Genomic DNA, 27,500 nt, shown 5'->3' with positions numbered 1-27,500 from the left:
TTTGTAGTCAGAGTTTGCTTGCTATGGTCCCTTAACTTCAACGTTTATATCAGATGTATATGCTTAAGAATTGTTGCAGTTTTTCTTTACTGATCTTGGAAATTGCATGCCTATTAATACTAGTGAAGCTCCTTGCCGACATATTTTGGTCTTTTCTGCCATTTTTAAATCCCATTTACATTGATGAAATGGAGATCTTTTATAAATGTCTAGGAGCTTTTTCTTTGTTCGAGTTTTGAAATGGGAATTTCACCTTATGGTGGCTAGTATTCTTGTGGACTCTCTCCTATTTCTGTGCACTTTTCGACAGAGTCTCTCAACCCGTTACATTCAGAGGTTGAGGAGTGCACCAAAATAGTGGGAGGATGTACAAGCTAGTACATGGCACTTTTTAACGTATATCCAATAATGTTGTCACAGGACCCTTTGAATTAATTTTTTTTTTAATTTTGGAAAGGTGTGAGGGGGAAGGGGACAGGGGAGGGTGGGTAGAATGAAGCTGAAAGATATTTTGTACTCAAGAATGTTGTCCACGTCATTTCGGTCTGGTAAGAAGGTCAAGATAGAAATTCAGTGCAGAATCTGTGGTTATTTCTAGGCTTCGTAATATAGCTGAAAAGGTGTTACAGTTGTCTTGAATTGGTTGTAATAATTTCATCATTTATTGTACGCCAGTTTTAAAATCCCATTTACAGTGATGAAGTGAAGATCTTTTATAAACAGTCAGGAGCTTTTTTTTTTTTTGTTCAATTTTTGATGTGGGAGTTCCACCATATGGATTTAGTTTTAAACGAGATTTATGCCTAACTTGGTGGGCACAGTTGTGTCAGTAAATCTGTCTGAAAAGGAGCAAAATTCAAAGTGGTAGGCAGAACCCTCAGGCACAAACTCTACATTGGATCTCTGCCACTTAGGATTACCAGTTAAATTGCTATATAGTTGGCTTTGGAGTAATCATTTGAGGGTAAAGGAGTTATTAACTGGCACAAAGCAGAATTTTGGAGAGTAATTCACCGTGAGATTAGATAGGACTAGGATGGGGAATAATTAGAATAATGGCTGGGTTGAATGCGAATAAGATCTAGAAGACTGATAACCTCTAGTAGGCAGGAGGACTGGATGTCACACCAATATGTATGGACAAACGGAGATCTCTGGGCATGTTTGTTGGTTATATATTTGCTGGATAGTTGAAGTCACCTGTATTACAAGTATTTAGCCTGATGGTCAACTTTCTAGCTGGTTAGGATATTCTGCTTGTTTTGCAAGAGCCGTTGATGGGGTTATATAATTGGCTGCAATAAGATGAGTAAAGGTGTTGAGTGTTAACTAGGATTTAAACAGTTTGATTTGTGTTATGTGGAACCTGGTAAATGACAATGGGTTATGAATAAATATAAATACTTCCCCATAGCTAGTTGCCTGTAGATTTGAACATATCACACACATTAGAGCCATAGCGACTGCCTCCAGCACCCAGTACTGATCCCAGGTCTGGCACCCCTCAACTTTTTAAGTTGAACAAAACAAAATGGGTAGTCTCATATTTGAAGATATAAAAAAAGTTTCTTGTTTTAAAAATGTAGCTAACCAGGTTCTGCTTAAACCACACACACCTCTAAATGCTTCAGTCCTGACCGTAATTGCACTATTTACTTTCATTTCTGAACGCTGGTAATGCAGTACTAAATGGATCACCATCTCCAGATCACTTTGCATCTGGGGTGGCTGCTACCTTCACCCCACCCTAGATTTGCCTCTATTGATATGCATTGCTGTTGCTATACTAGAATGAGGTTTCTGTTATTGCAACAAATACTGATGACTTTAAGTATATTCAGTGCTTGAAATTCAGATATGTTCTTTATGCTTCTGGAATTCACTAGTGCTAACTTATGTATGCTATGTTGGGATGTTTTGCTCTTTTTACGAGTGGTTTACTTGGTAAAAGTTTTTTGGCCAATATATGAAAAGTGAGGAGTGAGGGGTACAGGTCATTCATGGCAAAGGGTGGGTGGGGGTCTGACTGTTTCATCCCCATACAGACATATGCTGGCTCACCTAGAGTGACACAAATTTACTAGCCAGTTAGAGAAGCAAATGTATTTTATCATTGAATTTAACCATAATCTTTAGTAAAAGTAGAGTTTTGCTCAACGCCTGCATATTTTTCTTTCTTCAAAGACATGAATAGAGAGAGATGTAGTATTTGTTTGTTTCCTCCAGGGCAGAATGCCTAAAATTATTCGCCAGTACATAGGCTGTTACAAGACTGTACTTGAGTACCTTTAAGCTTTTTTTTTTTTTTTAAACACTTTTATTAATTGTTTTAAGACGTAGGCACACAAAACGTTAATTCAAAGTAAAATAAATTATATGAATAATTTTTCATTTATATGCATTATACATTATGTTTTTTTTACTTTATAATAACTGTCTTTGTCAGCATTACGTAAGTTGTTCATTTCCTGCCTTCTCTTAAACCTCACTCCTCCTGAACATTATTCTGCATGTATTATTTCCACAAATTCCATTTATTTCCTTCCAGTTTCTAAAAAATACTTTTAGTTCTTTTATTTCTTTTATAATATTCAGAACTTCAAAAGCAATTGGTTAGATGTTTGATTTCCATTTTTCTAGTTATGTTTTTGGTAGCCAATAGAATTAAACGTAATAAGGCCTTAATATGTGTAGGCAATTCAGATCCTGTGTGCCATCTCAAAAGAATCTTTGCTTAGTTACAGCCATTTGCACACACCCCCCCCCCGCAATATTTCTGGCAGAGTGCTCTGTAAAGAATTTTTAAAAATCTGCCAAATCTTTACATTCCCAGTTACCCCTTTCTGTCCCATCACACCTCCAGCATCTGCTGTCTACCTGAGGAAAAATTTATTTAAAGTCAAAAATACCTATGCTAACATTTACAAAATCCTAAACCTTCTGGACTTTATTGTATACTAGGGAACCATACATATGTCCTCAGTTGTTCCCTTGTAAATTGCTTTTTCAGTCACGATTCCCAGTCATTTCTGACTTTTCCAAGTTGTCTTGCAGTATGTTATATGCCCTATTAACTATCTTGTTTTTAAATAGTAGCTTCTGTTCCACAGAAACTGGGAAAAGAAAGTCAGTGAACTTGTCTTTTTGAGTAAATTTCTGTAACTGCTTAGTAAATGCATTGACTCGATGTCAGCAAAAATGGAATTTAGAGAACCTGAATGAAAATCGGTCACAAAAGGTGAGGAGAAAACATTGACTGACAAAGAAGAAATTTTGCAGCTGTTCAGCAAAAAGCCGTGCAAGCTCCATCTATGTTGCAAGACTTCCAGTAACTTGAAAAAAAATAAATGAAATGTACTCTGAGCTGATTACAGTAAATGAAACACTGGAGTATATTAACCAAAATAACAAAAGGCTGGAAAAAAATGGGGGAAGCTTTAAACAGATATTCAGATGACGTGATAGAAGCTGCAAAAATCAGAGGTCAAAATGAAGAAAAGGCTGGCTGAATATGAGGCTGCTCAAGAAGAAATGTTTCAAAATAAAATGGAATTAGAGATACACCAGAGAAGTTAGAAGGAACGAACTGTGTTAATTTTATGAAAACATAAATAAGCAACTGCACTGGTATTCCACAACAGGAGTTGTTAACTGAAAGGGCACATGTGTATGCTCCAGACCTAGCCATGAGAAAGCAACCTAGACCTTTAATAATAAAGATGCAATCCTGCCAGCAGAAATTGATTCTGAGAAAACTGATAGGATAACGTACTAAAAGTGAGAGAGAGAATTTAGTTTTTGTGGAAAGTGTTTACTCACGGTACTCCACGCAGGAGAGGAGTAAATTTATTCTACTAATCAGGGAATGTAGAAGTAGGCATGAGATTCAAGATGCTGTATTCAGCTATTTTCAGTATATTCTTTCCTGGAGGGTCAAAACAATTTTTTTGATGTAGAACATGCGAAGGAATTAGTACAACAATTTTTTTTTCCAACAAAGTGTGCTGTCAAAGAAAAGGAGATTCTGCTGCTGCTTCTGGTAATAATGCCAGAAAAAGACAGAAAATAGCTCAGTTGACTAGAAAAAAAACGGGAATATGTTGGAAATTAATGGACTGGATTTGGGAGATGGAGGTCAACAGGAAGAAAACCAGCAACTTAGAAATTGACAGATGTGGCATTACAAAGCATTAATTATATTTTTGAAACATGACTAAACAAGAAAACCTGGAAGTAGTGGACTTTTTTTTACTTCATCTTGTAGGGAACGCCAAAGCATATGCCCTACTTTATTTGTATTTTACATTTGTTAACCGGGATGGTCCGACTGGACACAGGTCCATTTTCAGCGGAGGCCCGTGGAGAAAATCTCCACAGTAAGTAAAATTTTACATAGTATGTTAAAATACAGTATACAGAGAATTTTCAAACATTATGTTAAAATACAGTATACAGCAGAAGACGCAAGACCTGTATATACAGGAAAAAATAGTTACACATGGTTAATAACAGAATTCTATCAGCATTAGGAGAAGACCTAGACTGTAATATATATTACAGTAGGTATATTAGGAAGTGAGGTATAGAAGTGGAATAATTTGTGGACTTGTGTAATACATGGGCATAGCCACTTATTCTTTGTGTGTTCTAAAGTGAGTTTTTAAAGCGAGAAGAGGTAGGGGCAGATATCAGAGCAGGAGGGAGATTATTCCAGGTTTTAGCTATGGAGTGGGAGAACCGTGCTTTTCCTGCATTATTGTTGGCCCTAGAGATACAGAGGAGGTATTTGTCGGAAGATTGGAGAGGACAATTTGTATTATAGTGGGTGAGAAGTTGGTGCAGGGTTTTTTTCTGGTTGTGGTACCACATTGTAGGCAATGACTAATTGGTGATAGATTAGTAGCTGGGGAAGTTCCAGCCATTACATTTCCCTTAGAGCCTGGCAATGGTGGGTTCTAAAGGTGGAGTTGTTTGCAAACTTGGTGATTTTGTTATAATATGATTGGAGTCTGGCAAGGTCAAGTTTTCTAAGCTGGGTAAGTATTTGAGCAGCATACATTAGGGTAGACAAGAGGTGAGTTTGGGCTAGGGTAATCCGTGCTTGTTTCGAGAGGGATTTCCTGTGTTTGTATAGTGTTCCCATTTGTTATGTACTTTTTTGATAGTTTGTGAAATGTGGACGTCAAAGTGTAAATATTTTATCAATTTCAACGCCTAGGAGTTTGGTATGGTCAGCAGGAGAGGTAATAGTGCCATTTTTGGAGGAGATGGTGAAGGATTGAGGGGTAGAAATGTTTTTTTGGGGTGAAAAGTAGTAATTTGGTTTTATTAGGGCTTAGGATAAGTTGTATCTGAGTGCTCCAACTTTCCACAGAGCTAAAGGTTTTCTGGGTGAGTTGTTGTAGGGTGGGAAGTGATGGAGCTGAATAGATTGAATCGTCCGTGTATTGTATAACTGAAGCATGCTGTGTAGTGGTATAGAGATTATTGGCAAATATGGAGACAAGCAGTGGGCCTAATATGGAGCCTTGTGTTACACCTATGGTAGTTGGGATTAAGGGGGATAATACGCTTTGCCATTGGACAGATTGTTGCCTATTTGACAGACAGCTTTTAAACCAGGCTGTAGCTGAAGGGGCAAAGAATAAGGGATGTCAGGGTGTTTTAGTAGTAAGGAATGTGAAACCATGTCAAATGCTTTGGAGAGGTCTAGAAATATTGCAGATTATTATTTCTATGTTGGTTGATCAGATTGGTGAAAGAGAGCAGAGTGGTGGTTGTGCTGTGGTGTTGTCGGAAGCCATGCTGTGTGGGGGAGAAGAGATGGTGTGTGTTTAGGAATTGTGTTACCTGAGAATGTATACATTTCTGTAGTATTTTAGATAAGGGGGATAGAATGGCAATGGGATGATAATTTGAGTATTTGTAAGAGTTTCCACCTTTATGTAGTGGAATAATGCATGCTACCTTCCATAGCTGTGGGACATATGCTTCTTGTATGGAACGATTGATAAGAATAGAAATAGGGTAGGATAAGGATTCAGCAGTTATTTTTAGAAAGCTGGCTGGTAGATTGTCAGTGGCAAGGGTGGTAGGTTTCTGTTTTAGGAATGATGTTAAGTTGTCAATCTCACCTTCATTCTTGCTGGATGGGGTTCGGAGCCGATCCTCGGCTCCGACTTGGCACTTGCTAAGCTCGAGAGCTAATTTTACCAGCTCGAGGCAACCCTATATCCCATGATGCAAGGCGGAGACTACCCAGATCTCGTTTGCCGCTTTGCTAACGAGGTGCCTTCTTTTACCAGCTCTAGGTAAGTGAACAGTTTTTGAGACTTTTCGTCTACCCCCCTTTAAATTTATATATATTTGTGTTTTGTTAACCTAATGGCTTACTTTAGCCCTATTCCCGTCAGTGTTCCCTTTTTTCGAGTAATTTATTCCCTTTTCCCTAGTTAGGCCTTAGGCCTTCCCCTCCCTAGGAGGTGTTTGTAATTGTTGAGGTGGGAACGGGTGAGATCGTAAAGGCTGGGATGTTGTCAGGGCACTTGGTTGTGTTATATGTAGGGCTGTTTTTGGGTAGTTGGGAGGATAGCATTAAGATGGATTCTGTGAAGTGGTAATTGAATTGGGAGGCAATGTCCTTGTCATTTGTGGAGTTGGGAGTGGGAGTGCTAGTTTTGCCTGGTTTTAGGAAAGTTAATGGGATGCCAAAACTTTTGGGGATCTTTTGAATGTTTGTTTTGGATATTAGAAGTAATTTTGTTTATCCAGTTTAGTTTTTCTCATGGCCTGATTTTCAAGTTTGTGGTTATTTTTTTCAAATTTTCCAGGCCTTATCCCTTGACTTTAGAAGGGCTCTAGTTTCTCTAGTTAGCTATGGTGCAAAGTTTGCCTTTGCTCTTATTTTCCTAATTGGTACGAGTCCATCATGGGTATTGATGAGAATATTGTTTAAGTAGTCAATGGCTTGGTCTAAATTTAGGATTAGTAGTGGTTTGTATATAATGATGTGATGCTTGTTAGGTACGTGAGGGTTAGGAAGAGAAAACCTAGAATTAATAGTATTTTATGAGGGAGTAGTGGTTGGGTCTTGGTGGTTTTGGGCTTCCAAGTATGGGTGTTAGTGTGAATGCATGTCGAGTAGATACTATGTACCTTTTTAAGGTAGAAATTTGATATGGGGTGTGTATGAGAGGTCTTTGGAGGAGGGTGTGGTCAGGTGATCTGGGTTAGAATAAATGTAGAGGTAGTGGGGTCGGATAGGAAATGAGGGCAGGGTAGGGGAGCGGAGTGAGCCGAGCATAGCGGGGCGAACAGAGTGGGGGCTACAGTAGCCCTCGAGACTGCAGAACCTATCTGTAGGGCTGGTCATGATAGAACAGTAAAAGGAAGATACCTCTAGTTAAGCAGGAGTGGGAGGGAGCTGAGCAGGTTCAAGGTGAGGGAGGGGGAATACACAAAGTAATACAAGGCTGTGAGTCAGAAAAACTGGACTAGGCCAGCTGCTAAAAAGAAAAAAAACTGTCAATTCCAGGTCAGTGTAGTGCAGTATCTTCCTAATAACTACAAATCGTATGCTACTAATCTAGTTTAGTGTGGTGAAAAGGACCACCACTTCTACAGGGAAAAAAACAATTGAAGTATGGGCTGCAGGCACATAGGTAAACTTTTTCTAAGAGAAAATAGTTTTAAGTAATTGACCTAGGAGTACAATAGGAAGAGAAAAATAGGGGGGGGGGTGGCCAGTAGTGTGCACGTGTACAGTGAAAGGGGAAAGCGTCTTCAGTTTTAGAGGACAGATTAAATACAACTCTAACATACACTAGTGTAGCTGAAAGCACTTTAGTGTTCCACTGACGCCGGGTCTCACAGTGCAGGGCAACGAGACAGCCTTGGATTGATTGGAGGTTGGCCAAGACACGGGATGAAACTTTTTTGCTGAAGGGAACTAGTGTAGCTGAAAGCACTTTGTCATTTTGTCATTTTAATGTTTGAAAGAACATTTAGGCAGGGGGAAAAGTAAGGAAAGAGGTTGTTGTAAATGGTATCTTTATAATGCATGACATAACCTCCATTCTATAAAGTAGAGCTTTCTCAATTGTTTTTGAGTGTAATCTGGATACTTAAGTAAATAGGTGTCCCTTTTTTTTCCCCTTCATCTTCTTTCTTGCTCCCTGTAGGCACTGCAATGTGAACAAAAAAAAAATTGATGTGCTTTTTTTCAACCCTTGCCTAGGGGAATGACTGTGTTAAGGCACGATTAATTACTAAAACTGAGACACTGGCACTTTCCCGAAATTAAAATGTTTTTTAAAAACAGGGTAGAAATAAAAGAAAGAGAGGTGGTTAAGTAACCAAAATTATTTATGGAGACTGACAAAGGTTGAAGTATTACATAATGGTGGAATCTCGCAGAACAAGAGAGTACCAATTGTAGAATGCTAAACAGAAAATAAGGACTGCCTTGATTAATGTGCATAAATTTAGGAAGACTGATGTTAAGCAACTGTTTTTTGATAAAAGCTGCAGAGCACAAATTTTAGATAAACTACTTGGGCAACAGAAAGAAAGTAGAAAGGGTTGCCACCAAGCTTAGGGAGTCTATAACAAGGAAGGTAACCAGAGATCCTGTAGAGGTACAAGAAATATTTTGGAAATTTTATGAAAATCTGAATAAACCAGAGGAAATATGGAAATCAAGAAAAGATACAAATGGCAATGTTTGTGGAAGAATTAAATATGCCTAAGTTAAAAGTAGATGAGGCACAATTACTAACTGGATAGGAGGAGATGAAATATAAATGATGTTGTATAACCAATCTACAGAAAAGTCCCCAGGAATAGATAGCATGCTAGCTGAGGATATGTGGGAATAGACTAAATTAAAAAGTAATACAACTGTTTTATGGAGTAATACAACTGTTTTATGGATATGGATAGCAAGATACAAGCAGTCAAAATGTTTAGCCCCTTTGGTTGATAAAAACATGCCTGACCTGCGTACAAAACTAGAGTAGAAGTTGTGGATAACCGTTAAAGAGTTGAAGGATTTTATTTGGGAGAGGAAGATGGCACGAGTCAAGTGGGATAAGCTGATTCTTCAGTAGAACAGGGTGGTTTGGGAATTACTTGATTTGAAGCATTTCAGAGCTACACAGTTAAGGCTCCTATACATAGCACAAGTAGAAAGCTATAATTCAAAGTAGAGAAGAATATTGATGAAAAAGGGGGAAGATCAAGAAACAAGGAGAGACTTGGATTTTGGATGTAAAGTCTTAAGGAGAATAATCATAACCATACAGAATATTATATTCTTAAAGTAGCAGAATGTATTCTAAAAACTAAGCCAACACAGGAATGGAGAAAGGAGATTCTGCCAATAGGGATCACTGTGATTAGAGATACAGACAGTAAGCAAGAGGGGGCTGGAAGTTATTGGAAAAAAAAATAGCAAAGGAACCAAGGTATTGGGAGCAAAAATTATAGAGGGAAAGGTAATGGAGTGGTAGGAGGCCAATCATTTATTTGCACTGCAGGCTAGCAATTTCCTTCCCTATCAAGGATTGATATGAGTGTAGGCAAAGAGAAATAAATAGGGGGATCCTAAGCAAAAGACCAGCACTGGTAGAGTTTTAAGTAGAATCTAGAAAGAAGCTACTGTTAAAAAAGGGATAATTTAATAGAGCATATAAAATACTGCATGATAACTATAAGAATCCGAAGAAGTTAGAAAGGATTGAGAAAAGAGATTGGATAAGCAATTCACAAAGAAACAATGGGGGGGATGTATGTATGTCTCCCAAGTATGCAACAAAGTCTATAATATGTAGGATCTTAGCTTGAAAGTGTTTACATAGGTATTTCTGTGTACCAAGTAGACTCCAAAGAATTTTTCCTGTGGTAGAAAGCAAATGGTGGAGGTGTGACAGGGAAGAAAGAGGTAATTGGGAATATGTTTTTGGGAATGTAACCAGTTGGCAGATTTTAAAAATTCCCTGCAGACAACTGTATCAGAAATGCTGGATAAGCAAATTGGTATGACTAAGGAAATTTATTTTATTTTTTGAGCTATGGTACAGAACTGCCTAGACATAGTAAGGCCTTGCTGAGTCTGATGGCTGACATAGTAAGGCCTTGCTGAGTCTGATGGCTGCCAAAAAAGCAACTACTACAAAATGGAAATCAGTCTAAACCAAGTGCACTAGAAGTAGTAACTATAGTAACAGATAAAACAACGGGAAATTATATTTTTAGAATAGGGTAGGCGTAAAATTACATTAAAAATGGGAATTGTAGGAATAATACATGCAGAGTAACATTTTGGAGGTTGAATGAGGTTTAAAAAAAGACAGTATTTGAATCAGCTGTGTAATGTTTGAGAATGACTGGATAGATAAGTGATATATAATGTTTGCAACTGAAAATATGTAAATGTGGTTTGTTTTCATTTGTAAGTGATAATTAAATAAAGATGTTTCTTTCTTCCTTTTTTTTTTTTTTTAAAGAAGGAACTGTCTCAAAATGCTCCACAGCACCATGATGGCCTTTTCTGGATTTATCAAGTGTAAAATGGTATCTGCAAATAAAGCAAAAGTACATTTTGAGCTTTTGTACTAGCCAGTAGGTGTTTATATTCAGCAACTAAACATTCTAAGACTGAAATGTTTAGTGCTAGTTGCCATAACAAGAAGTCCTGTTGGAGTATTTTCTTTAAAAAAAAAAAAAAAAAAATATATATATATATATATATATATATATATATATATATATATATATATATATGGTTCTAGTGACTTAATGGGAAAATGAGCATAATCTTTAGTAGAGATTTTTATTCTTCTTTAGTATTGCTCGTATGTTACATTTCAGTAGGTGTCTGCATGTCTTCTGGATTGTCATAATCTGTGATTTTTAAGCAGAGGGGGAAAAAGTCCAAACCAGAGTGGCAAACTGGTGTATAGCTTATATTCACATAAGACCTAACATTCTTTGACTGCTGGTTTGAATTCAGGTAGACCTGTGTGGATTAAAATATTTTCTTTTTATACAATTGAAGATTATTCCTGATGAGGTAGGTGCATCTGGCAGGGCTCTGTAACATCTGAGAATTTTATAACTTTTTAATCGGATTTCATTAAAATGAGTGAGTTTGAGAATTATGATTTTTGTGTTTGACTATTTACATATTTTGTTTTTTCCCCCCTCACAGGTTTCTGTGAACAGTCAAGGTAGGTTGCCACAACACGAGGGACAAACTGTACCAATGGCCATACATTTTGCCCTACTAATGTAGACAGAGAAGTATCCTAAAATATGCATGTTTTTACTATGTAAAATAACGGTATCTTTGTAGAATTTATGTGGTGGTTGAATATCTTTATATCAAACTTGAGCTTTATCTCTTTCTCTTTTTCCCTTACAGGAGAATATGAAGAGGCCCTAAAGGTATTTGAAGAATTTTCTTTTTTGCCAGTATTAAGAGAGTTTAGTGATTTCTTTGTGTAAAATTGTAATTCAGTATGAAGTATACATACGTACATACATACATGCATACTTGCATACATGCATACATGCCTGTGTGTATTTATACATAAATATATTAAATACACACATATACATATATATCAAATGTTACATGTTTCATTTAGATTTTGTTTCATGCAAAATACTTTGCAGTTATTTTAGTTGATTGTTTTGGACAGACGTGCATTTCTTAGAAGAACTTGAATTAGACACTAGAACAGCTTTAGGTTTTTTTGAGCTGTAGAGTAGCTATGGATCCGTCGCATATGTGTTGAAATCCTTGGAGCCAAGAATACTGGACCTGTAAAGTTGTATCCTGCATTCATAACAGTTGTGTCTCTACAATTATGGTATTTCATTTCATGGAGAAAGTGCTTTGCAATCATTCAGTATTGAAATTTGTAGGCTTCAGCTGTTTTTTTCTTATAAGATAGCCTTGAGTAGTGTTTACATTTTTATATTTTATTTTTACTTTTTCTTTTAGCAAATGTTTGAAATAGCATACCATCTGGATTCTAAATTATGCTTTCACTAAAGTATTCAGAATGAGTTTTACATACTGCAAACAGAATTAGGCTGTGTGGAAGTGATAGACAAATGATAGACTGTATGGTGAATAAAGTACTAGCTTAGGTTGCTGTGCAAAGCTTCTGTCTCCTTGAGTCCTTCCATCTGACAGTTGAGCTTGTGATGCTGCGGAGTAAAAATGAGCTGAAGGGGAAAAAATAATTCCAAAGGTACCTGTCATAGTTGTTCTGAGGAAAGAAGTCAAAGGTACACTAGAATTCCTGTGACAAACATGATCACTTTGGTACGGTCCAACAGCAGATTCTAAAACACTTGAAGACAAAAATGCATCCTTTTCTTAAAGAAAAAAAAAAGGATTAAGAACTCAAATAGAACATAATCCAAGTCAAGCATAACAACATGGTAATAACATTTTAGAAGGGATTGTCTATGTAGGATTACAACTTAACATGGACTTCTACATGACAGTGTTGCATTAGCTGCATTTCCAGCATAATGACTTCAGCATTCTGCATTCACACTTTCAGTGCCGAAGCAGCACTCTCATTAAAGCATGGATGTACTAAGTGCTGGTGTGGGTCCTTCGTAAAATCAGTATTTTAGCTTAAGGTGTGGTTATCAGACCAGCACATAGGAGCAAAATCTCAACTAGGGGGGCAGGAATTGAATAATTTGTAATATTGCTTAGGTTATATGATGTATAGCAGTTTATGTGAAGTATAATATCTGTTAATTTAATACAGTTTAATTATTTTTGTATAAATATAAATTAGCTTGTGTCACAAGTGGTAATGCAATAAAGGTGTTTAAAAAGTGCATGAAACTAATAAATATGAATTGAAAGAAATGTTTGACACTAGATGTGCACGAGGGGAAAATGCAGTATAATTCAAACGTTTTAACTGTGAATGGGGCATGGAGAGCAGTGTGGTATTGGGGTCAACCTAAAACATTTTTTTGTGGTGATGAGAAGTACTTAGTATAAGACTGTAATAAATGATGTGGTCAGTGTGGGGAAAGGGGACAGACCACAAAAATTGCAGGTCTAAATGTAGAAAATGCAATTAATTTGGATGTTTTTTGGTTTGACTGTTCTTCACTAGAAAATGAAAAGTTAGAATGAAAAGAAAAAAAATATTTCAAAATGACAATCTGAAGATGAAATAACTGAAGCTATTGGTGAAGAAGCTATTTATAGGGGATAACTGAATAAGAAAATGTACCTGGTATAAAGAATGGTGATGGGAATGACACGGAAAAAGTTTTACATAGAGAAATTGTTATAACATGGGATAACAGATATGCAGTACTAAGAAGTGAAGAAGAGCACGTAGAAAGTTCTAAAACAATTGGGGACTGTGCAAAGGAAGACAAAAGGAAAACTGAAAATTGAGACTCAAAAGGGATGACTTGGGAATATTGGCACTAAATGTAAACAACATTCTTGATGATATTTGAGGTGTGGTGACCACATGGAATTAAAAAAAAGTTTGTGTTATAAGTTTATTAGATACAAGATATGTGAAGGAGAAAAAAGGAGAAGAATTGAGGCAGTATGGGGTAAAAGATTATATGGGCAGTGGGGAATGATCATTTTTTTGTGTGTCTGTGTGTGTACAGATACTGGGTTCCTATTACCTGATCAAACATTTAGGTTAGTGAATACCTAAACGTCGATTTGGTAATAGTGAAAGCAAACAAAAAACACGAATGGCTGATTTAATGCAGGGAAAGAATTCCCTTGGCCGTAATGTGGATTTTGCCCCCTTTCCCCACTGTAGAGCGATCTCAGAGTTGGTATATTTAATTAGGGGGTGTGAGGGTACAGCCCCCCACTTCATTTTGGTTTAAATTATTTATTTAATTTTTTTGCAGCCGGGGGAATTCATTCCCTACGTTAAATCAGCTGTTCGCTGTTTTAATGTTTTGATATCAGATCGACGTTTAGGTATTCGCTAACCTAAACTTTTGATTGGGTAATATAGACGCGAGATAATGGTTGTGATTGTGATAACACCTGGAATAGTAGTGGTATGTGATGTAAGGGAAAGGATAGCTTGTAGTTTATGCATACAAAAATATGATGGGGACGAAAGGTATGTTTGAAGAACTTAACGTTGTCCTTAGTCGTCTTATTTATTTATTTTATTATTTATTTATTTAGCTGAATAAAGTTGTGAATTTGTTTATCAGTGTCTGACTACGTTTCCTGGGTACCTTGGACTATTTAAAGGGAAAGTTGACTGCAGTTTAAGAAAGGAAAGGGTGAAATAACACAATATATTAAAATGATTAGAGAAGTTGTAAGATATAAAGGGTTAAAAACAAAAAAAAAATGAAGAATGGACTTACAAAAGGAGAACTTTTTCAGAACTGAAATAGATTGTGATGTATTCAAAATGTCGTGATAAAATGGCTGAGATTTCAGAACATAAAATGGTATTCTGCCAAATAGGAGATGGCAGAGAAGTAACAAAAGAAGGAAAGGGGGTAAAAATTGGCTGGAGAATTTTCCAGTCCAGATGAGTTTAATTGGAAAGGCAACATAACATTTTATGGGAATGGTGTATGACTATGAAAGACCACTATGAAAACTGGACAGATTGGTGGAGTGCTTCTAAAGAAAAATACATGACCATATGTTTGATTGTAGAAAGAGTGAATGAAATCATAAAATGACAAAAAAGAAATTGAGCTATATGATGAAACGAATAAGAGAACTAGACCTGCATGAAAAAGTAGATAAAAGTTAATGTTTGGACATGTATTCTTAAAATAAAAAAGAGGATATTTCACCATTTATTTTCTTTTTCTGTTAGAAAAGAGGTAAAAATAAGAAGAATGAATATAGGTGTAGGCAGAGAGACGTAATGGAAATTGTAAATATTTTTGTGGGTAGATTGAAAAGGAAGTGGTGCAAGAAGTATGGAGTGTTAAAAAAAAGAAAAGGCTGAAAATGTTGTGCTCTCTAGAAAATTAGATTACTGTGAGAAATTGAGTAAATAATAAAGAAGGAAAGAGTCAGCACCAGGAATATATGGATCAAGTTATGAATATTGCAGGGATGGATGAGTAATGAGTAATTTAATATTTTGGAAAATTTTAAATGAATTGATAGAAAAAAGGAACGACAAATGAAGATATTTATGGTGGAGTTAAGTTTATAAGGAAAAAAGAAGAAAGAAAAGATATAAACGCATTGAGATCTGTAAAGCTGGAATATACAGATTATAAAGTCTTCATTAAAATAAGGATGCAGAACATTTCAGATGAAATTCTAGAAGGGGGTTTCAGAATCATGGGAGGGGGGAGGTGACCTAAAATATTCATAGTAAAAGAAGTGTCATTTTTGAAGTAAAGACTAGCGCTGTGATGTGGCAAAGGCATTTAATAAAATTTGTCGTGAAGTGATATGGCAGATTCTAGAGGCATATGGGAAAGGAGAGAAATTTTTGAGTGTTATAAAAATATGCACTGAAATGCATAGGTGAAAGCTATAGTAGATAGATGGATGGAAGAAAAGATAAAAAATAGGAGATGAATTAAACGAGAATGTCCACCAATTGTGTGTCTGTACATGTATATGTGAAATAAAAGAAAGTGGGAGAGTGGTAAAGGAGTTAATACTTGCATCATGTGTAGGTGCTTTAGTGATTTGTGTTTAAAAAAGGTATGGATAAGTAGCAGAAATGGATGCATTATTAAAGTCCAAAAGAAAATAAAACCAGGTAAACATGGCTTTTAAATAAGTAAAAAAGCTCCTTCATTCACAAAAAATAAGCGTGTTCACACCTGTTAGTTGCTTATTTAGACCAACAGTATAAACAGTAAAATCAAGCAGCATTTAAATGTACAAAAATTAATTATAATTTTGGTGAGCTAAGGATGTAATTTCAATGTAGGACTTAAAGGAACACTGCTACAGTTTTGTGCATTATTAAAGAAAGTTCAGTGGCAGTTGAGTAAGGCAAAAAGCAAAAGGTTTTGCTGAAATTAATATAATGTATTATTCCAAGGAAGGAAAATTAGTGCATTAGGAGTGAAAGTTGAAGAATATAAAAAGATAGAATTATAAGAAATTTAAAAGTTATAGTGGTGGAGAGGTTTATCATTTAACAAAATACCTTGTATGTTTTAAATGCTGTGGGATCTTTCACATCTAGCAGAGCTACCACCAAGTCTGGTAGATAGGGCTACAGTTTAACAGAAGTTTGTGTGTTTGTGTGTTTGTGTGTGTGTGTGTGTGTGTGTGTGTGTGTGTGTGTGTGTGTGTGTGTGTGTGTGTGTGTGTGTGTTGGGGGGTGAAACAGCCCAGTGTCTTTAAAGGGCATCAGTAGCATATAGTACATTTAGGATCAAGGGTTTACATACTGTTTGTGCTCTGTAGCTTGTTGGAAGGCTTGAACTCCATAATCTGTATCTGATGAAAATTCATCTTGCCCCAATTTTTTAATCTCGTTATTGCAACTCCTGTAGACAACAGGGGAGTCATGGGCGATTCATAGGGTATTTAGTGTCTTTTTAGGGGATAATCATTGCAGGTAGTGAGGTGAAAAGGGTTTAGAGGAAGCATCTGTACAGATGAATAGCTGTGCATGTCCTTCTGTGAACCATCATGGTTAAGGCTGTTGGGTGTAGACCATTATTTGGTCCAAAGGTTGATCTTAACCTAACCCAATAGAGGGAGGGATGACATACCCCCCCACACGCACACACGCATGCACGCACTCACTGTCTCACTATAGCAGTGGGAAGTTCATAGTGATGGGAGAGAAACATGAAGGGGGAGGAGGGAAGTAATGTGCTTATAGTATCATAGAATATGGGTGGTGTAAGTTAGGAAAGGAAAATTTTGATAAAATTAACTAAAGAGAAGGTAGATACTGTTTTTCTTCAGGAGGTCACATTAGAAGAAAGTTAAGTGTCTCCTTCTACAAAACTTCATTAGAAAGTGTTAAGATGCACCAAGGTTAAAGGAGCTAAAAGAAGGGTATTTACTGATGAGGACAGTTTAAGTCTGGTGATAGTTCATCAAGATGGACTGCGAGGGAAGATTGCCGATGGTGTATACAAAAGCAGAAAATTGTGGTATGGAAGTTGAATAATTTATATCCCCAGACTTTATGCTCAATCACATTGCTGATGTGAGCAATTAGTTAACTGAAGGAGATTTTCGTGTAGCATTAAATGCCAGTTGCAAATAGAAAGTATGTCAAGCAGAAAACTCTTAAGAGATAATGGGTTACTTTTAATGTGGTAAGAGCAGGAAGGCTGAGAGAATATTATAGAAGTGAGTAGGGAAAGGTGGAGGTGTCTATTATCACTCTTTTTTTTTTTCCTCCAGGTAATGGGAGTTCTAGTGCAAAGGAAATGATTGGTATTGTGTAGTATGCCATGTAAATGAAACTCTGACTTTTTGCTAATGATTAAATGGGTAGTTTAGATAGGGTTGTGCTATCAGTGCAGATTGCTTTTGAGGAATTCAGGCAATTTCAGGCTTGTAATGTTTTTGGCCAGAGCAGTCTAGTTGAGGGTTGATGAGGTGAGCAGATACCTTACAGGAAGCAAGGAAAGAAATATTTAGGAAGTAGGGTATATTTGAAAGTTTGGAAGATAAGGTTAGAGTGAATTATGAAGATCCCTGTAGGCAAATGGCTAAGTTTCTGAATAGTTATGGTTTCAAAGCGGTCACACTAACTGTGCAAATTAATATTTTTCAAATAGTGGTTTGTTCAAGGGACATTCCATTTAGTGAAGTGCTAATAAATAGCAAAACTTCAGTCTTAAGATTGATTTGTATGTATGGAAAAAAATATTTAGTAGCTAAAGAAGTAAGATTGCCTAGAAGTGCATGAGTACTGGCTTGGGTGGAGGCTTTCAGTGTGTATGCACTGGCCTTGTACATGTTTAGAGAGAGATGGAAATAGGCCAACAGGAGGGAGGGGAATCTGAAATAAAGGGTGCTGTTGAGAGGATGCAAGAAGTTCTGTAGGGTACTCCTACTGTTCAGAGAAGTTGGTGTGTTGGTAGAAACAAAGTTTTGCAGCAGTTCTGGATCTGAACTGGGACCAAGAGAATTTATCTCATCATATGTTAGCGACATGACTTGAAGCAGTCCCCAGGTTACATTGAACACCTATTTTTTTTTTTAACTGAAAGGTTTAAGAGGGTCAGAAATTGGCTCCCTATTAAAATGTCAGCACTTAATGCTGAGTGCAGAAAGGACAAAAAAAAAAAAAAAACAGAAAAGGCAGAACAGCAAATTTAAAAAAAAATTAATCTAAATGTCTTTTTGCAGGGGACAAGTTCCCCCTACACCCCCTGAACTTCTGTATACCAACTCAGAGATCGCCATACCTCTGAGAAATGGCATCTCGGACTTGATTTGTGCAAGTCTGATCTTGCAGCCATTTAGTCTCTGTATTTCGGGACTTGCTGTGGTGGGTCCTGCCATTTCAAATGGTTACCTCAAGAATTCTTCAAGTGTTAAAGTAGACTTGGGGAAGTATATCCCCTTCTTGTAATGTGAAGTATTCAGAGGTAAGAGTAAGCTGGCAAACTCTGGGTGGTTCAAATCAAAAATTAAGCAGTCAAGCTCGTTATTAACAGATTGGTTAGTAGTCAGCATGTAACTGTGAAGTCTCCATGGTGGGTAAGTACTGAAGAAGAGATGAAGGCAGAATAGGAGGTCATAATGTATATACCAAGTTATTTTTGCAGAACTGTGGCATTTCAGTGGAGCAGCTGTGTTGGATGAGCTGCATTGGAGGGGGATATTTTTCTGCAGTGGAGTGGGAGGAAGTTATTAAACAGGTTAGCAGGATAAAAGGGATTCTGGTTAATTAGGACCAATGTATGTGTTTCTTGCCTAGATGGCTCAGCATACCTAAACATGTACTCAGAACTTGGAACCAAGGAGAAAGGAACTGCTGGTGAAAGAGGCTAGTTTGGAACATGTGTTTTGGAGTTTTCCAGGAGTGCAGCAGATTTGACATAAATGCGTTTTTAAGTAGGAGGAACATTTGTAGGAAGAGGATCCTATAAAATTGGAAATGTGTTTTTAGGGCTCTGTGGAAAAGAGGAACTGTCTTCTGTTGGAGCAAAGGTCCAGAAAGATACTATTAGGAGGTTGAGTAAGAAGTGCAGTTATAGGGTGTAAGGGTGAAATTATATGTTGAGACATTTGGATATTAGTTCATAGGTGTTTACTAGGCTAAGGACCACAAGGGCCTTTTTAAGCTTAGCCATGCATCCCAAATCTGTGACAAGTTCTGATACCCTTGAAAAGTGTAAGCAGGGGGTTATCTGTGTCCGTTAAAGAGATATGTGCCAAACCAGGGATGAATTTTCAGTTTCCCATCCAATTGTCCAAGTTGCATTTGAATTGGGTTAGGGAGGAGCTCTGCTTCACATGGATGGGGAGCCTGTTCCACAGATGAGGTAGTGTCTGGGATACATACCTCTCTCTCCAGCAGGGCCGATTTATATCACAGGCAAGGTTTATGTCTTTAGAATAGGTAATTCTGGTGCTGTTTGTTTTGTAGATATGCAGGAGGTCCATCAGAGTGGGGTCTGACAATGTCCTATATGACAGGCATAGATCTCCCCTCAAAAGCCTGTAGGCGACAGAATACTGGGATAGGGCCTTGAGTCGGTCTGTATAGGACATTTTACTTATGCCCTGTATTCTTTTAGTGCGGAACCTCTGTGGATGTTCCAATTGTTGGATATGCCTGGTTAGGTGCATACCAAAGGGGGCATTGTACTCGGTGGTAGATTTGATGAATGCTGAGTACAGTGGAACAGTGACTTCTGTGGATTTAGATGCCATACCTTTGTTTATAAGTTGTGCAATATAGAATGATTTCCTCACCACTGCAGACATGATGGTCAAAGGCTAGATTACTGTCTGTGTGTCCCAAGTCCTTGACTACTGGGTCAACTCTAAGGGGTATGTTGTCAATATGATAGTTACCAGGGATGGATGACTTCCCAAATGATACTATTCTGCATTTCTTGGCATTTAGTTTAGTCCATGGCTCTGACACCAGTTGTTTGTCTGTGTCAGCTCCTCCTGGAGAACATTTGTGTGAGATTCAATGACTGCTCTTAATTTGCAATCCTCTGCAAATTTAGTCATCCAGAGACCACTGACATTGGCCTTGACTTATGAGAAGTGAATGCAAAAAAAGGAGCAATCCGAGGACTGAACCTTGAGTGACTCCACCTGTGACTGGCCTCTTTGTAGAGGTGGACTCCAAAATTCAAACTTCCTGGGTCCTGTCTATGAGCCAGTTGGCTATCCACTGGGTGGCATATGGGTTTGTACCTAACCTCTTGAGTTTGTCAACAATGTCCAAGTATGGTATTGTCAAATGCCTTGGCCAGGTCAAGGTAGGCAGTGAGAATAACTTTTGCCCTCATCCATTGCTTTAGTGACCTTCTCAGAGAAGTCCAGCAGGTTGAGTAGGCATAATCTGCCCTTGACAACCAAACTGGGTTGGGTCCCTTGTCTGGAGATTTACTATATCTCTGATCATCTCCATGGTAATTCTTTCCATGGCTTTACATATAAGACTAGTTAGACTTGTCTGCAGTTTCCAGGGTCTGTAGATGGCCCACGTTTGTGCAGAGGGATGACTGTTGCTTTTCTCTGTTCATGAGGCACAAAACCTATTTGGAGGCTGCAGTTAAATAGTAATTCCAGAAGCCCTGATAGGCCATATTTCATGCTATTTAGAAGGTATCATGGGATATTGTCTTGGCCTATTCATGCAGTTTTCTTGGTCTTAGAGTATTAAGGACCTGTTCCCCAGTGATAGTAGGGGGAGTTGTATTTGATAATATTTCCTGAGGGAAGGTTGAGGGGGAGAGAAGGGTAAAGTTGGAGCTGAATTTATCAGCCAGGAGTTTTGCTATGCTTATGCCTCAGTATAGGTGGCTCCATGTACAATGAGCTCTGCACACAATTGTGTATTGGCCTTTGAGGTTGCAGACATGGTATACATTCATTTGTTGGAAAGGAGGTTGTACGATTCACCAAAGTGAGAAAGTACAACCTCCAGATGTCTGAAATGCCGAGTAACAATGGTTCAACTTCCAATGAGCGAATGCACATTGGCATTCATTCATTGGAAGTCAGCATTTCAGGTGCAGATTGCACTATTGAGATTCGGGAAATGAACCCTTTCCCTCACTGTAGTGCGATCTCTGAGTTTGTATATTAAAGTCGGGGGTGTGGAGGGTGCATGGGGGCTTGCCCCCCTGCATAATGATATTTGGAGATTTTCGATTTCGAAAATGGTCGAATTTGGTTTTCCAGATTACCATTTTTGAAATCTTGGTCCGTTCGAAATTGTTTCGGCATTTAAAGTCACACAATAGTGCAAATGCACAAATGCCTTTCAAACAAATGAATGTATATCTGCAGACATAGCTAAAGAATGCTTTGTGGTTGTCCTGGGTGCTAAGCCAAACTTACCTCAAATTTGGTTTTGGTAGACTTTATTTGTCCTCTGAGTTGTTTTAGTTTGAGTGCGCTTTTATTCTGCTAGGTGCTGTCTCCCCTAATTTTTGCCATGATTTTCTTCTTCCTGTTATATAGCGTATTGATTGTGATTCCACAAGGGTGGCTTGTTTTTTTGAGTTAGTTCTGTACTTCTTCCTGGTGGGTATAGCTGCCTCTATGCTGCTATTAATATGCTTGTACAGGGTTTCTGTAAACAGTTCTGCATGGGCAGCAGTGTTCTCAGGGTTTATGGAAGCTTGACATTTTACCAGGTTCTCAATTAATTAATAACAGGAGATTGTCCCCGGAATAGTTTCTGAATATTCCAAGTTTAGCTGGGGGTACAGGTTTTATTTTTACTTCAAAGGTGACCATTTTGAGGTTTCACCTTACCAGGGAAGGTATTACAGTAGGGGGTATGCAACACTCTCCCATATTAGGGAGGACCAGATCATTATGATTGTACCCCTGGTCAGTGTATTGACTATCTGGTCCAAGGAGTTTGTGTTTACAAAATTCAGGAATCTCTGTACGTTTGGTGTCATATAGGATTCCCAGTTAATAGTGGGATAATTAAAGTCAACTAATAATATGGTATTGGGTTGGATGGTTAGTGTTTCTAATCCGTTTAAATATGTGGTATGGCTTTCCTGGGTCATAGAGGGGGACCTATAGCTTGCAAGGAAATGGTACTGGATTTTGCTTTTGGTGATTTGAGCATGGTGTAGCTCAAGTGCATTGTCCTGTTTGACCAACCTTGAAGTATATTTATCTTTGTAAATAGACACCTCCACCTTTAGTCCCTGCCTGTGAAGTAGCTGAGTGGAAGGCATTATAGCATAGCACTGTTGGCGTGCTCTCCGTGATTTTAAACCATGTTTCAGTGACCTCACAGATGTCGTCATTCTATAGGGTAAAGAGAGCTTCTAGGGACTGGAGTTTTTTGTTTAGACTCCTAGCATTGAGCAGTAAAACCTTTTTAGATTTACTTTGTTTTGATTTGCTATCTCTGAAGTACTTTCAATTCAGCACTAAAAAAGCACTATGGGGCATGTTTTAGCTAATATTTGAAAGTCTAGAGGGGAGAGCTGCAGACCATCCCTTGCAAAGCAGAGTGGTCTGTGACCATCTCCTTCCATGCTGACAAATATTGCACCCCCTTTAGAATGACACCAAAAACTAAGCCAATAATTAAAATCATCTTTTGTTCATGTTGTGGCAACATCCTTGGGGAAGGTAAAATGCTGCACAAAGCTAGGTTTATTTCAGTCTGACACACACATTCCAAAAGCTCCATAATGTCTCTCTTCATATAGTCTAAGGGGGTACATCTCGGGTCATTTACTCCCACATGGACTTGAACTGAGTCGTATCGGTAACTGCGGTCCAACAACCTGAGTGGCTGTGTAATGTGGTGGATCCTAGCCCCTGATAAGCAACTGACCATGACTTTCTCCGTACTCAGCCTGGTGAGAGGGGCATCAGTGTGCCTCATGGAGTCTCCAGTAACTAGAATGTAGGATTGTGTGGTGGCTTGCCTTATGGGTTTAGAGGTAGAGGCTGCATGAGATGTAGCTCTGTGTGTTGATGTGGGTGTGGTTTTAAGAGTGCATTTGGGGCTGCGGAGGATATTTGCTATGTGTACTTCAAGGATGTCTTTGTGGTTTAGGAAGGTTACAATTAAGTGTCTCAGCATATGTGGGTTGATATGTCTGCTTTGAATTGTGTGTAATGGTGTAGCATGTGTACTACTGACAACCTTATTGACCTTAGGAGTACTTTTACGTGAGAGCTTTGCCTCCAGTGACATTGTGTCAATACATCCCTCACATCAGTTTGCTTGAGAGTTAACTGGCTGTTAGTAAACTTGAGGCAATTTCTACTCTACATTGCCTCAGGATGTCCATATCCATCAAGCCAGTTACGGAGACTGTAGGAAAGTTTATATCCATGGCAACCGACCCCTTTTTTATTGATTAGACAGTTGGAGTGAGAATATCAGTGACTCAGGAGTATCCGGTTTGCAGCTATGGGTACCGTGTTTGCCACTGCAAACTAGTTACCCTATGTGCAACTAGGTGTTGGAGAAATTTCAGTTGTGCTTTTATAGGAAAAATGTCACTGAAGGTGTTGGAGTCTGTACAGAGCACTGCCAAACACTTGAAGGGAAACTAATACGTAGACCCTGAAGATTTAAGGATGAAGTATTTAGGTGGATATTCTGAAGTTGAAAACAAATCGAGCAGTACTTAATGAAAACAAAGAATTAGCTTGTCAAGAATGATGAAAAGAGGGTAGTCACATGAATGGCTACTACTAATGCTGGTCTCACCACAGCTTCACTCTGTTGAGATGCAATGCTCCTTTGCTTCTTCTCTCACCAGAAACAAAATGTTAGCACCAATCCCAAAATAAGAAGCAGGCCACAGCCTGTTTAGTGATCCACAGTCTTCTCCCAGATGATGCAAGGGTCTGTAGGCTTTGTAGCCTTTTCCAGGTAGATGTCTTGAATAGCAAGCAGGCCAATCATGAATGTTAAGCACAGACACTCACACTCTCCAAGCTGAAACAATCAGAAATCCATGCACTCTGTTCCTTCTCTCATCAGGACCAGAATATAAGCACAGATTCCAGATTATAAGCACAGATTCCTAGCTGTCACCTGTTAAGCAGTTATTAGGCTTTCTGGTGATCAGCAGTCTCCAGGAAATAATGTCTCTCTACTCCCTCTCTCACCAGGAGAAAAGAGAAGCACTAATTCCAAAATGACTACTGAGAGGCAGGCAGAATGTGGCCTGTCCAATAACTGATCAATAGATCATTAAAGGTAAGATGGAAAAACACTGCAATGTACACTAAGCAGTCAAAAATGAAAGTGGGTAACTTACGTTTTAGCTGTCTAAGTGGAGAGCCACTATTTTTAAAGAGCAACATAGATTGAAAGGGGATGGGCACTTTTGTATTCTGGTAGTATGGAATACAGTGGGATGGCCAATGCATTTAAATAGTTGAAGGGGAGTGTTTTCACAAAATGATAGTTTTGTGCTTACTCACACCAGCCAGTTAAGGAGAGAGGGAAGGGTATATATGGTCAAATTAACATAAGGGGCAGGCAAGTAGAAAAACAGTGGTGTTTAAGAGCACGACAGTAACTGGATGGGAGAGAGAGAAAAATCTGTCTGACTCACAAGAGACACAACTGTGGTCTCTTTCTTTCAAGTTTTAATATGCAATTAAAAGCAGAATACAAGAAAAACAAAGTGTAAAGAAAACAAATCACAGTATACAAAATAGTAAAAGGCAATAAAGTAATAGTGAGCAACTTGGAAGCCTAATATGAGTGTAGCTGCTACCTAGCTGGGAAGTGGTCAGATAAAAGTAAGTGGAGTGTGATTAGGTACTTTTGCATGAAGAGCAGGATTGCTTTACATTTGAGTGATATCAATTGTAAATGCGCAAGAAGTGCTCTATATAAACACTTATGTGATCATAATACTGCTTAATTTCTCTTTGTTAGTATGGATGCTATTAAGGGTAGTAGATTATCTGATTCAAGCAAACATGAAATTTTGAATAAAAAAGAATGTGGATGATTAAACTTGGGGCTTTGTATTAACCTGGTCTCAATGATCATTGGTAAACCACCCCCCCTTTTTTTCCTTCTTTATTTACTTTTATTTATTTTTCTATTTATTTTTTCCTAACAGTTTTTTAGTCCATATCTAATAACTGTTTTGTCATACTCATCAATGGGTATATGTAGTTGTACGAGATTATATACTTTTTGATATCTATCTATTTATAGTTTAAAGTCAATATTCAAGTGTTTTTTCGATTCAAAAGTATGACAATACATCGAATATGGAGATTAATATTTATACTATTATATATATATATGCCTATATATTTTATATACATAAATATGTATATATTTGTTTTTTGAATTTTTGTTTTATTTATTATTATTTTCAATGTAACTGTTTTTGTCTGAAATCTCCTCATTATAAAGCATGGGCTGGTGTGATGCTTACTTGTAATTTTGCACTGACGACGCCAGGGGAAAAAATCTGTCACCAATCTGTGTTTTTCTTCAGTTGAGCCGAATGGCTGCATGATGGAGCTACCTGAATGTTTGTTCCATCTAACATAAAAGTACTTTTGTACCTCTAAAGTGCTGTTTGGGTCTTATTACATTATCCGATATTGGATTTACTACTTTGAGTGCTGGAATTCCTTTTTTGGAACTTTGTATTTAACTCCATGCACCATTTTTCGGCGACGTGCACTTGATTCTTTTGGTGTGTTTATATTCGTAGTGCTGTTGCGTTTTTGAGTATTTGGATTACATTTCTTTTTTTGTGACCCATTGAATTGGGACTTTATACATTCATGGCTAACAGAGACCACCTTCGTGCTTTTGTTACCAACTTATTGCAAGATACGGATGATTTGCCCTTCTTTGAGGGTCAAACTGGCATTGCCAGCAATGACAATTTTATGGAATTGAGTTGGACTTTTAGTATGTCGCATTTGTTTAAAGAATTAACACTACATACCAAGAAGTTTCATTCAACTACTTGGCATATTAAACTATTAAAAGCAATATAAAGGGGCTGAGCTAGCTCCGTGTGGTTTATTTGTTTACTTGGAACCAGGTGTTGGGAAAGATGATTTTGACTTCATGAACAAATGGCGTTGTATGTAAAACAGTGTCCAAATTGTTCATTGAATTACTTATTGAATATTATGAACGTGCACTTGTGGGAATGAAGGGAAAACTTGATGATTGCCTTGATACAACACAACAGCACGATAATCAAGGTGACTATAACAAATTGAATGAGACTTGATTGACTGCAGTGAATGGTACTGAGAAGCAATAAAAAGCTTAAGAAATGTTATTGAGATATGGGTGATGTCAAAAATAATACCGTTTATTCTTGGAAATCAATGAAGAGATCTGTCAGGTTCTCTGAACCTGCTCATAAGCATTTTAAACAAAAGCATAAAAGAAATAGATCCATACTCAAGCCTACCAGAACCATTGATTTGACTATTTGATTCCAGTACCTCTGATGTTTCTTTGAATCCCTGGATAAATAAGCACCAGAGGAGAAAGGCTACACCAACCTTGTTGAATAAAATGTAGAATTTTATTACCACCACAGAAAAATCCAGAAGCTATTCCAAGTACTGATACTGAGACAGAAGGTTTGGAGGAACAAATTTCACCTTTACATAAGAGATCGAGGGGCAGAATACGCACTTTAGAAGAGGAGGGCGGAAAAACCGCAGGTAGACCAGGGAGCAACATGGAACAAATATTCAGGTACCTTACCAAGATGTAGAACTTACTGGTCATGCAGACATGGATAATCTCATAGTCAATTTAACTGACTGTGTTGACACCTTTTGAAAAAAATGTGCTTAATAAAGGGTCTAGCTATGTACCTTCTTGTTTTGTTTCTGAATATGATGCATGTCTTGATTTAAAACAATTTGTAAGAATTTAAATCTTAAATATTTTTTCAGTAATAAATCTGCTACTGAAAATATTACTAACACTGCTGATTTTCTTGACCATTTTCATTTCAGAAAGTCTACTTTTCAACCACCATATCATCCTCGTGTTAAGCTTTTTGAGGATTTAGTTTTACATGAACTACATATGGGACAAAACTCTATATTTAGGGAGTTTGGTGATAATTCAACAATAATATTTATGACTGTATTCTACTCATTCTGTAGAAGTTCCGATACATTAAACAGGAACGAAAGCTTTTGCAACCACTGTTTTGTTTGGTCCATTTTTTATTTTTTTGTTAATTTATAGAAGTTTCTATTGGATTTAAGTAATATCTTCTACGATTCTCTCTGTTATGGGTGTATGTATATGTATATATGTGTGTGTGTATATGCATATGTGTGTATATATATATAT

At 37.5% G+C, this 27,500-nt stretch overlaps 1 protein-coding gene across 3 annotated transcripts in view; it reads left to right on the top strand.

Moving 5' to 3' along the window:
• Positions 1-27,500, top strand: part of NBR1 (NBR1 autophagy cargo receptor) — a 1,427,595-nt gene that overhangs the window by 44,910 nt on the left and 1,355,185 nt on the right. For all 3 annotated transcript variants that reach the window (XM_044054653.1, XM_044054654.1, XM_044054652.1), the window contains exons 3-4: positions 11,210-11,228; positions 11,423-11,445. In XM_044054653.1, the coding sequence (XP_043910588.1) occupies positions 11,210-11,228; positions 11,423-11,445 (42 nt within the window). The remainder of the gene's footprint in view (positions 1-11,209; positions 11,229-11,422; positions 11,446-27,500) is intronic.

The sequence above is a fragment of the Protopterus annectens genome, chromosome 13.part0 (genome assembly GCF_019279795.1).
Source record: "Protopterus annectens isolate FY-2018-M chromosome 13.part0, PAN1.0, whole genome shotgun sequence".
NCBI classification, from domain to species: Eukaryota; Metazoa; Chordata; order Ceratodontiformes; family Protopteridae; genus Protopterus; species Protopterus annectens.
Note: the sequence above shows the minus strand (reverse complement) of the source record. Positions and strands in the feature narration are given on the sequence as shown.